This window comes from Phytophthora parasitica, assembly GCF_000247585.1.
Source record: "Phytophthora parasitica INRA-310 unplaced genomic scaffold supercont2.51, whole genome shotgun sequence".
NCBI classification, from domain to species: Eukaryota; Oomycota; class Peronosporomycetes; order Peronosporales; family Peronosporaceae; genus Phytophthora; species Phytophthora nicotianae.
The window spans coordinates 433,881-443,835 of record NW_008649037.1 but is presented as its reverse complement, the minus strand read 5'-3'; the positions used below and the strand labels follow the sequence as shown (position 1 = coordinate 443,835).

The following is a 9,955-nucleotide window of genomic DNA, read 5'->3' as shown; positions in this document are numbered from 1 at the left end:
TGAGGCCACTGTTAACTCTACGAGTCATGTACTGAGGGTTTGTTAACTCTTCGGGTACTCCGTACCCATGTGTGGAACACACCAGGTGTAGACCCGTGTAACCCCGTTACACACACCCTGGTCGCGTGCTAAGGTACTACTTGGTGCATTGTTTTTAGTTCTTACGCCAGTAGTTCTCGTCGAATCTGCCGACGCCCCAGGACTTTGATGCCGTCCGTCGGTGCGCTGCTGATCCGGTTTGCCTCCGTGTCGACGACTGGGTTTCATCTTTTGCGGCTGCTGCGAAACAGCGTTACTGACTCCATGCTGGGCTGCGAGAATGTGTGTCTCGTACTTCATAAACTCCTCCATTTGAGGGCGTAACCACCGAAGGAACATGGATACATCCTTCTTCAATGGCTTACCAGCAGGGCGCTCCAGACTGTCTTGGATGGCAGAATGAAAGGCCGTTGGACGTAAGGCATTAACCAGATATCCGACTACACTCTTCGGATCCTCGTGAATGATGCTCTCCGTGTTCACTCCGTCCACGGTACTATAGAAATTGGCCAGCAGACATGACATGCGGGACTCTGCGTCCTGAAGTTGAACATCAACAGTTAAACCACGCATCGCCACATCAAGCTGCTTTTTACGCAGTGAAGTCAGGGTTCCAGGCGTCGAGAAAATACCTTTTCCAGTCTTCTTCGGTCACTGTAACCTTGGGTTTAAACAATTCGAAACGGCAGAAACGCACCAAGATGCTCTGCTCAATACAGGCCCCGATAGGCATACCGAACACTTGTGTCTGCGTGCCCTGGTTCAACGCGTCGACACGTCTCTTGTAGACCATGTAGCTATCCATAAAGTCGCGCTTCTCTTGCTTCGAGTTGCCACGGTACAACGGCGGGACAGGCATATTCGCACCCGCTGCTAACGTCACCATCGGATCACGTGCCGATGGTCCACGGACTTCATGTTCTTCTCCGACACTGCCAGATCTTTTCGACCCTGTAAAGAGCCCCCACCGAGCTTCAACATGTGGTCGGACTGCTTCAGCTAGACTGTCTAGCCGCTGCCCTTGTTCCCCCATCGCTGCCTCTGCATCCTTTAGAAGGCTCACATGTTCCTCGATTTGCAATCTCTGCTCAGTCATCTGACGTCGAATCTGCTCTTGCTACTCCTGCAGGTCGAGCTGCTTGTCGTACTGGAGCTGCAGATACTCAGAGGTCTTCGAAGCGATCTCGTTCTGCTGCTTCTGCACGTGGCTAATCCTCTCCATAGTGGAGCGGTGGGCTGCGGCTGAGGTTTGCGCCAGTTCATCAATCTGGCGTCTGGCATCGATGTCGCCGACGCTTCTCTGGACAGACATCGTCCTAGTCGTTTCTTGCGTCACCAGCACGTCTTCTCCGTCTTGGAGTGACATGTCCTCGTAGTCAGGCCGTGTTACAACAGCACCGTCGCCCGGATCGTAGTCTATAGCTCTTAGGAGCTAAAGAATTCTTTGTTCCCTAATCGACTTGAACACTAGTAGGAAAATTGTGAAGTGAAGCATTACAATGAGGTTAAAAGCTAGTAAGTCGAGGGGCTAGACGAGCACCCAGGAGAGTTGATCGTCCCATTGTTCTTGTCTGCTTCCGTTCAGCGTACTTCTACCAGAAAAATCCGTTATCTGTGCAACGAAACCCGGAGCGGGTAACAAAAGTTAAGAGACGACACCAGGACAGTTGCATGCTTAGTCTGATCGAAAAAGAGAAATGGCCGCTAGCTTGGTGGGACTTTGTGCAGGCTGCAATCCAGCGATGCGAGGTTCTAGAGAGGAAATACCTGGTGTGTATCATTGCGTGAATCAAATCCATCGAATCTAGCATTCAATCCTCTTGAATAGGTCGCATCGTGTGACATGCAGAACGGCCTTAATGCCGCATAATCGTAGTTCTAAGGGTCACCCCATATTTGATTAGTTGATGATTGATGATGCCAGATGGTTGTTACCTTATTTTACTTAGATTTGATGTCGTTTTACTTGTTAAAAATAAGATTAAAGTTAAAAGCTTTGCATTGGTTAGTAGTATATCTACTCACTATCATAGCTATCATCACCGCTAGCATAGCTATCATCACCGCTAGCATAGCTATCATCACCCGTCTCAATGCCGTCGTCCGAATCTATCGTTGCCTCCACGAGGCAAAGTCTAAGCAGCTTTTCCACAGTATCGCAGGAAGTAGAATCGTCGCCTTCGACGACACGTGTATCCATCAATAATATCACCTTTCGAAACCCACAAGAGAAGGTAGGGGCCGTAAGCTCGTTCCAGCACTCTGTTATCCACGCGTATTACCGTGATCGTGTTCGCAGTGCTAGCTTATGACGACGTAGACATAGCTTAATCCCAGTGTCTGTAGCGTTAAATTTTGTCGTGTCAATACCTTCTTCGGTAGACAGTTATACAGTCATCTTAATCATAATGTGTACCGTAAACTTTTGTAGTCACGTACTGTAGTCACGTGCGTAAACTATTGTAGTCACGTTTCGTAAACTTTTGTTCCAGTAGTCATGTACCTCGTACCTTTTTAAACTTTTGTAGAAACGGACGATCGCCACATACGGACAGCTCAGTTGGCCAATCAGACGATGTGAATAAATGATAATACCAAAAAAAAACAAATTATCCCAAGGCGTCAATAGCCGTTCAAGAACCGCGCGGCAAGCTTGACGGCCAAATCCAAGCCACAAGGACTAGAACCCACGTCAGACAAATGGTCCTAAAAAAACTGATCGTGCTTAGCCAGTTGGAGCTGTCAGGTCAGATAGATAATATTGTGCTTTAAAGATATTTGCCGACATCTTTAGGCGCTAAAATGTCAACCCGTATTCGTAAATATGTGTGAAAAAAAATGCATGCTCCGAATGTCTAGATAAATGTTTGTCGAAATCCACCTGCATTAATATTTATCGATATGGCCATTAGGGGAAACAGCAACCAGTATCGCTTGTTTGAGATGCTAAACTCATCTCTGTTTAATTGTACAAGTGCGCGCGCAGTTGAACGAAATGTAGCATACGCACCAGAATACACTTTCAAAAGTGCAATTCGGACCACACTATCGTAATTCATCGAGGATCATGGATTTGTGAACTCAACTTATCGTAAAACCACAATCTGTTGCTAATAAATCTAGCAAATCTAATATTGTTTTCTCAGAATCACTGCAAAGCACAATATTTGATTTGCTAAGCCCCGTCCACAAGATATATCGCCGTCCATTTCTACATCGAGCATACAGTATTCTGTACTGCACTACAATTTACGGCGCAGTGCTGCAATCCCCCCCCCCCCCCCCCCCTGCCGCTTTTTACGTAAGTCAAGCGACTTGCGCTATTCAAACACGTGACAAAATACAATGCCACAGCTCCGTACCGCTATAGCATGATTTTTATGCTTATGGCTGCGTTCACGGGAACCCTGAGAATCTACTATTATAATGAGCGTCACTCATGTGAAGGCCTCTATTCTTAAACTCTTTTTTTACCGTGGCAATGATCTCAGATCTGCTCGTGGTTTCAGTTAATCTGATGTGTCGTCTACGTGCACAATCTAGTTCGCCTGCTCGATTCATATGAAACGTAGTACGAGACACTGGCACCAAAATTGATTGTAAAAAGGTGATCCTCAATATTAATCTACCGGATATTATTAGAGCAGACTTAGGCACGAACCTAATTAAGTAAAGAAAAAAAGAAAGCTTTCTGGAGTGACATTATATGGAAATGATGTCTTGTCAAGCGCGGCGCAAGTTTCGGGAGCCGTTCTGGGGATTGATTGCGAATTGCACTTTTCGACTGAAGCAAATCGCAACAAGTTCAATCTTAATCGTGATAGTACTCTTGTCCTTTGCACACATTCTGTCTAAACGATGTCATAACTCGTTATTTTAGCAAATTTTGACAAATAATCCAACATTGATTTACCTACCGTAATCATCGAATTAACGTTGAATTGCCCTTTATTTGAAGTGTTAATGTTGTCGTATGCGTGTTTTCGTTGAATGGCTGTAGTAAAAGCGCTAAACCAATGTCGTACACTCTAACTCTTTCTTCAGCCTGTGCAACTACATTCCAAAAGATGACAATTTCTATCGATATGCGTTGGAGATCGATTGTGCTGACCTACATCTACGACCATTGACCTAAGTGTTGTTGCGTCCGTTATGGGGGCTCGATGCGGTCTATTTCGTTGGGCTTAACTGTTTCGTCGTAGAAGTAATGTGATGCCGAACACGCAAATTAAACGGAAGACACGATGGCCGACAGAATTCATTAAGTTCGCCGAAGGTGTCGTAGAGGAGCACTCATGCTTCTGTATTGAAGCACTTGTTCAGGCCTACAAGCTAGGGAAGAAGTAGCCGGACATAACCTTGTCGCTGTGGTTTTGCGTTGTAGGCGGTTTTACTTTGTCACCGAGTATGATTAACCTATTTTTAACGTTGGGTAATGTTCTAGCTTTAGATTCACGAAAAGATTTGTCATTATTCTAGAGGCTTTATTTATAAGCCAAATTTGTTGCAAAGCACAATAATTCATATATTACATCGCCAAACGCGTGAATACGGGTTATTATATTCGTGCATGCTCAAGCGTGTGAGCGCCAAATCAATAGTATCTGCTCAAGTAGGGTTAAGCTCAACGCATTCTACCTGAAGCCACACTTGCTGCTAAAATGACCGAGCTCCACCTGCGCAAAGACCCTGTGGCCACACGCTAGAACTACAGGACCACACAGGACGCTATGACGATAGAGTGGGCGACATTCTAGTAGTGGCAGTATTGAGCTGTTCCAGGTTTTTTTTTTTTTTTTGCAATCTATCAATCTCCCTCATTTTGCGTCGGCAATTGGGATGTGCCTAGTAGCCCACAGATTCGAAATGACAGCTCAATCATGTTGCGATTGCACTTCGTTGTCAACTCGCTTTGGTCCCTACTCCATGGCACAAGACTAACCCGTGCAGTGCGCGTGTCGTACGCGTGACTGTGGAGGCAACAGTTGAAGTTGTCAGAATTGAGCAATGCTATTGGCTGGTGAAGTGTTGTTGGGTGGATGTGACTGGTCGAGAAGTTGAAGTGGGTGATCATGGGATCGGTACATATGGATGGATACCGTGTCCGTTCCCGCCAAGCGTGTCCGTTGCGATCAACCGTGTCCGTTGCAAATCATTGCGATGACAAAACCTGTATGATTTGAATGATTTTACCGAGAGACTTACACGAGAGGTAGGAGTTTATGCACGTGCAGGAAGCAAGAACAGATAACTAAATCAATCTCACGTTTGGATTTACCTTCCTTCACTCACTACACTACCAAGCTTCGTTCGCTATCTGCAATTGGTTATGAGCTCAAGCTACGCAGATACCGTCAATCTCGTGGAAGATAATTACTTTCACTGGGAGTTCAACATGCGGATGAAGCTCTCTCGCAAAGGACTGCTGGTCCACATCATCAAGCCAGAGTTCGATCCCCTGAGTGATCGCTCCACGGCCGAATGGAAGACCAATGATTTGAAGGCCCTTGGTGTGATAGCTGGTGACGTCAGTCTCACATACAAAGTCTACATCCGTGGAGCACTCACCGCCGCCAAAGCGTGGAACCTGCTTCAAGAGCAGTTCAATCGAAGCACGCTGAAGAACCGCCTCCTCATCACGAAGAAGCTCCACGTTTTCAAGATGGAGGCCGGTACTCGGTTCGCGGAGCACGTCGACAAGTTCAAGGAGATCGTCCTGCAGATGGAGACGATCGGCGAACCGCTTGACGAGACCCGGCAGCTCGTACTGCTGCTCGGTAGTCTTACAGACGAGTACCGGATGATCAGCACCGCACTCGAAAACACGCCGAACATGACGCTCGCCTACGCGATCCAAGCTCTCTCTGGTGTTGAAGCTTCGGGCGAATCGTCATCGGCTCACGAGAAGGCATTCCCGACGAAGAAGGGGAACTCCACCAAGAATAAGTTCAAGGGCAAGTGCTTCTACCGCAAAAATGCAGGGCACAGAGAGTTCGAATGCCGCAAGAAGAAAGCCGACGAGGGTCAAGGACAAGCTGCACAGGAGACGTCCGACTACTCGTTCATGGCAGCGGGTGCGATGACCAAGAATGAATGGCTCGTCGACTCTGGTACAAGTTCGCACATGACCAGCTTCCGGGACTAGTTTTTGTCCTTGAAGGAGCTGAAGACGCCAGTCCGCATCGTGATTGCGGATGGCACGAAGATCGACGCCGTTGCGAAAGGTGTCGTCGGTATGAAGTTAACGGATGGGACGACTGTCATGCTGTCGGATGTACTGTATATCCCAGACGTTGAAGGAAGCCTCATTTCGGTTTCGAAGCTGGCCGAGAAAGACGTCGTCGCGCAGTTCAGCAAGGACAAGTGTGTCTTTCGCTATGGTGACGCTAAGGTCATGGAGGCAGAGCGCTGTGGAAATGTCTACAAGCTGAAGACAGTGGGGGAGGAGGAGTGCCGTGTGGCGACAGCTACTAGTAAGGAGCCATGGGCCGTAGTTCACGCCCGGCTAGGCCGTATCCTGGTTAAGCGCTACGAACAACTACTGACCATGGCAGAAGGAGTGCGTCGCATTGCGGAAGACGTCATCGGTGACGACGTGTGCGCAGGGTGCTGCATGGGCAAGATGCGAGCGGACGACTTCCCAAGGTACCCGGAGAAGCTCGTCAAGAGTACTGATGTACTGGATTTAGTACACTCGGACGTCATGGGTCCGATGCAAACCAAAACACTAGGTGGTTGCACGTTTGCGGTGACATTCATCGACGAATATTCTCACCATGTGGCGGTCTATTTTATGATGATGAAGTCAGAGGTGCTCTCTACGTTCAAGACCTTCAAGGTGTCGATGCAGAATGCAACGGGCAAGACCATCAAGCGACTGCGCTCGGACAATGGTGGTGAATACACGGGTGGTCCGTTCAAGGATTTCCTCGCCCGTAGTGGCATTAAGCATGAGAAGACCGATCCGTACACGCCCCAGCAGAACGGACTCGCTGAGCGGATGAACCGGAACCTAGTCGAAATGGCTCGCCGTCTGCTGTACCACGAAGGTATTGAAAAGAAGTGGTGGGCTGAGGCCGTCAACACGGCAGCCTGGATCATCAATCGGATCCCTAACTCTGTGACGGTCAAGACACCCTACGAAATCGTGCACAAGGCCAAGCCTCAGCTGAAGAACGTGAAGGTGTTCGGTTTCCTCGGGTACGCGCACATTCTAGACGAGAAGCGCCGCAAACTCGACGCCAAGGCCTTTAAGTGTCGCTTTATAGGATAGGAGGATGGCGTGAAGGTCTACAGAGTTCTCAATGTGACTACGGGTAAGGTACAGATCGTGCGCACGGTGAAGTTCATGGAAACTGTAACGGGGTTACACGGGTGTGGCACACACATGGGTACGGAGTACCCGAAGAGTTAACAGACTCTCAGTACACGAATCGTAGAGTTAACAGTGGCCTCAGTACATAGGTTGAGGGCCACACGATATGCATTTGATTAGGTTTAACTATGCTAGATAGTTAAACATAGAAAGCGGCTTGGCCGCAATAAAAAAAATAAAACACTTCTGGTTTTGAAGCATAAAAGTTATTTGTGTTCTTAATAACTTTGAGCCCTGGTACTTGGGCTGTAAGTTTCCTTCGGATAAGGGACTTGGTTTTAGGGACTCTTTGAGTCGTACGTCTTCCTCTGACGTTAGCTACGGCAGCCCCGCTGCACTTGGTAGCACTTGTAGTCAATCCCGCACCTGAGTCGGTTGACTGTATCCTCTGTGAGGATGGAACACCCCGTGTTCGCGAACTTGCCCCCGGCGCAGCAGGACGCGCTTAACAAGCTTATGTCCCTGCTAGGCCCGGAGGGCGTCGCACACCTTACGTCGCAAGGTCCAGAGGCGGTTACCGCCAGACTGGAAGCGTTCTCTCGCTACGAAAACGCGCTCTTAGAACATGTTCAGGAGAGGATGAGCGCTGCGACGGGGGCAGCGTCGGTGACGCGTGAAGGGTCTGTGCGACCGAAACCGCTCTTAGTGAGCGTAAAAACCTTCGAAGGGAAGGATGGAGAGAATCTCCTTCTCTGGACCCGCGAGGTCGAGATGGCCATGGGGTCAGCTCTGCTCCAATCCGAGCGCGTCGCGCTGGCTATCTCCAAGCTTGGAGGTCGCGCTCGCGAGTAGGCACTAACGTGCGGTATGTCAGTAAACACTGCATTCCCCACTTGGGAGCAGCTGAAGTAGCAAATGTCGCGCGTGTTTGCGCCACCTAATCCTCCATACCGTATTCGGTCGAAATTCCTTGCTACCCGCCAGGGTAAGAAGGAGTTACTGGACTATGTCCAAGAGGTGAGAACTCTAATCGCCGGGATGGCGGCAGATCCTCTTCCGGAACTGGTCACAGTGACCGTATTCATGGAGGGACTCCGCGTGAGCGCAGCTCGAACAGAAGTATTCCGTGTACACCCGACCTCTTTCGAGGAGGCGGTGGACGTGGCATTGAATGCCGAACACAACTTCAGGTCGGCTCGACCTGGTTTGAGCGCTGGTAGCGTGAGTTCTTCGAGGGGTCCGGAACCGATGGACCTCAGCTATGCTGAAGATGAAGAAGCGGAACATCTTGCTGCGAAGCAGCGTGCCGGCATCCGCCAATGCTTTCTGTGCAAAAGCACCAAGCATCCGAGGGCGAATTGTCCTCTGCGCTTCAAGCGCCAGGCTCCGGCTAGCCAACCCTCCGGGTCATCGCCGGGAAACGGAAACTCCCAGTAGGCGCGAGGCGGCCTACTGGGGTGAACTGAGTTCTGTTGCACGTCGAGGAGGTAGAGGGCGACGGGGCTCAGCCCCGAAGAGAGCTGGGCTCTCTTATGAGAAGAATGTGCGCAAACCAGGCTTGCTAGTCATTCAAGTAAACGTGAGGGGCTTTGCAAAGCCGTGGAGAGTCTTGATTGACTCGGGAGCTTCGGGCAACTATGCTCGTCGCTCCACCCTGGAAGGGAGTCAGCTGTATGCTGAGGCACTGGAAGTGCGAACGCGAGATGAAATCTTAGTCCGTCTTGCGACGGGGACACTTGTGACGGTGTCGAAGGTCTCTGTTGACCTTAATGTGAACTTCTTAGACTTCGATAGCGTGGAACGCTGTTTGGCCTTAGACCTGGATTCGAGGTATGACCTCATCTTGGGCATGGCATGGCTTGAGCGCCATGAGCCATGGATCGACTGGAAGTCGAAAACACTCGGTGCTACGCGTCCTTCTCCTAGTGGAGCCTTGGTGAGTCATGAACCCACCTCTGCTAGGAAGCAGAAGCGCTACTGGCGCGAGCACGAGGCCGAGGCAGCCGTGGTGCTGGACATTGGTATGTCGGAACTTATTTACAACGAGGTTGTTGTTTGTCCTGGTGAGGACGAGCGCGGAGTGGCGCGTAACCCACTGAGTGGTATGGATCCGGTCGAAGACCTACCGTTGCGGGGCCTGAGGGCCGCGGTCGACTGCGAGTCGATGCATCGTGGGCAAGACCTAAAAGATGCAGGTGTAGTGACACCGAGATCACTGAGTAAGGGTCATGGACCGCATGGCCCTGAGCCGAGTGTCTCGCGAGACACTGTTTTCTCTTCGAGGAGCGTTGGTGCTGCTGCACCCGGTGGTGGTAACGGATATGTCACCACACCACTCTCGTCCAGCCGAGCTCGGTCGCGGAGGGAGAGGAGAAGAAGACGCAGGGCGTCTGTGATGTCTTTGGCGTCGGACAAGGTGTCCAACGTGACGAGCAGCGAGGCTCCACGTGATTGCTGTGATCAGCTGTACACACTCGTGAACGGAGTGACTGGGAAGATCGAAGGCGACATCAGCCTTGACTCTGTGCCCGCTGTGAATGCTCTGATAGAGCTGGACGGGATGTCCGTCGCCGAGTTTGGCGAGGCCTTGAAGGCAGGCGG

The 9,955-nt window shown here is 50.0% G+C and overlaps 5 protein-coding genes across 5 annotated transcripts; 2 read left to right on the top strand and 3 right to left on the bottom strand.

Moving 5' to 3' along the window:
* Positions 1-42: 42 nt before the first annotated feature.
* On the bottom strand, positions 43-612 carry PPTG_15771 (hypothetical protein; the record flags this gene model as incomplete). The annotated part of the gene is made up of 1 exon (XM_008913086.1): positions 43-612. One exon carries the CDS (start codon positions 610-612, stop codon positions 43-45), a length of 570 nt encoding a protein of 189 aa, XP_008911334.1.
* A 19-nt stretch (positions 613-631) lies between these two features.
* PPTG_15770 (hypothetical protein) lies at positions 632-1,072 on the bottom strand (the record flags this gene model as incomplete). Its single annotated transcript, XM_008913085.1, has 1 exon — positions 632-1,072. The coding sequence occupies one exon, from the start codon at positions 1,070-1,072 to the stop codon at positions 632-634; it is 441 nt and encodes a 146-aa protein (XP_008911333.1).
* An 84-nt stretch (positions 1,073-1,156) lies between these two features.
* On the bottom strand, positions 1,157-1,405 carry PPTG_15769 (hypothetical protein; the record flags this gene model as incomplete). Its single annotated transcript, XM_008913084.1, has 1 exon — positions 1,157-1,405. One exon carries the CDS (start codon positions 1,403-1,405, stop codon positions 1,157-1,159), a length of 249 nt encoding a protein of 82 aa, XP_008911332.1.
* A 727-nt stretch (positions 1,406-2,132) lies between these two features.
* Positions 2,133-2,749, top strand: PPTG_23806 (hypothetical protein; the record flags this gene model as incomplete). Its single annotated transcript, XM_008913083.1, has 2 exons — positions 2,133-2,273; positions 2,669-2,749. 2 exons carry the CDS (start codon positions 2,133-2,135, stop codon positions 2,747-2,749), a joined length of 222 nt encoding a protein of 73 aa, XP_008911331.1.
* A 5,520-nt stretch (positions 2,750-8,269) lies between these two features.
* PPTG_15767 (hypothetical protein) lies at positions 8,270-9,945 on the top strand (the record flags this gene model as incomplete). The annotated part of the gene is made up of 3 exons (XM_008913082.1): positions 8,270-8,787; positions 8,846-9,839; positions 9,904-9,945. 3 exons carry the CDS (start codon positions 8,270-8,272, stop codon positions 9,943-9,945), a joined length of 1,554 nt encoding a protein of 517 aa, XP_008911330.1.
* Between the last annotated feature and the right edge of the window lie 10 nt (positions 9,946-9,955).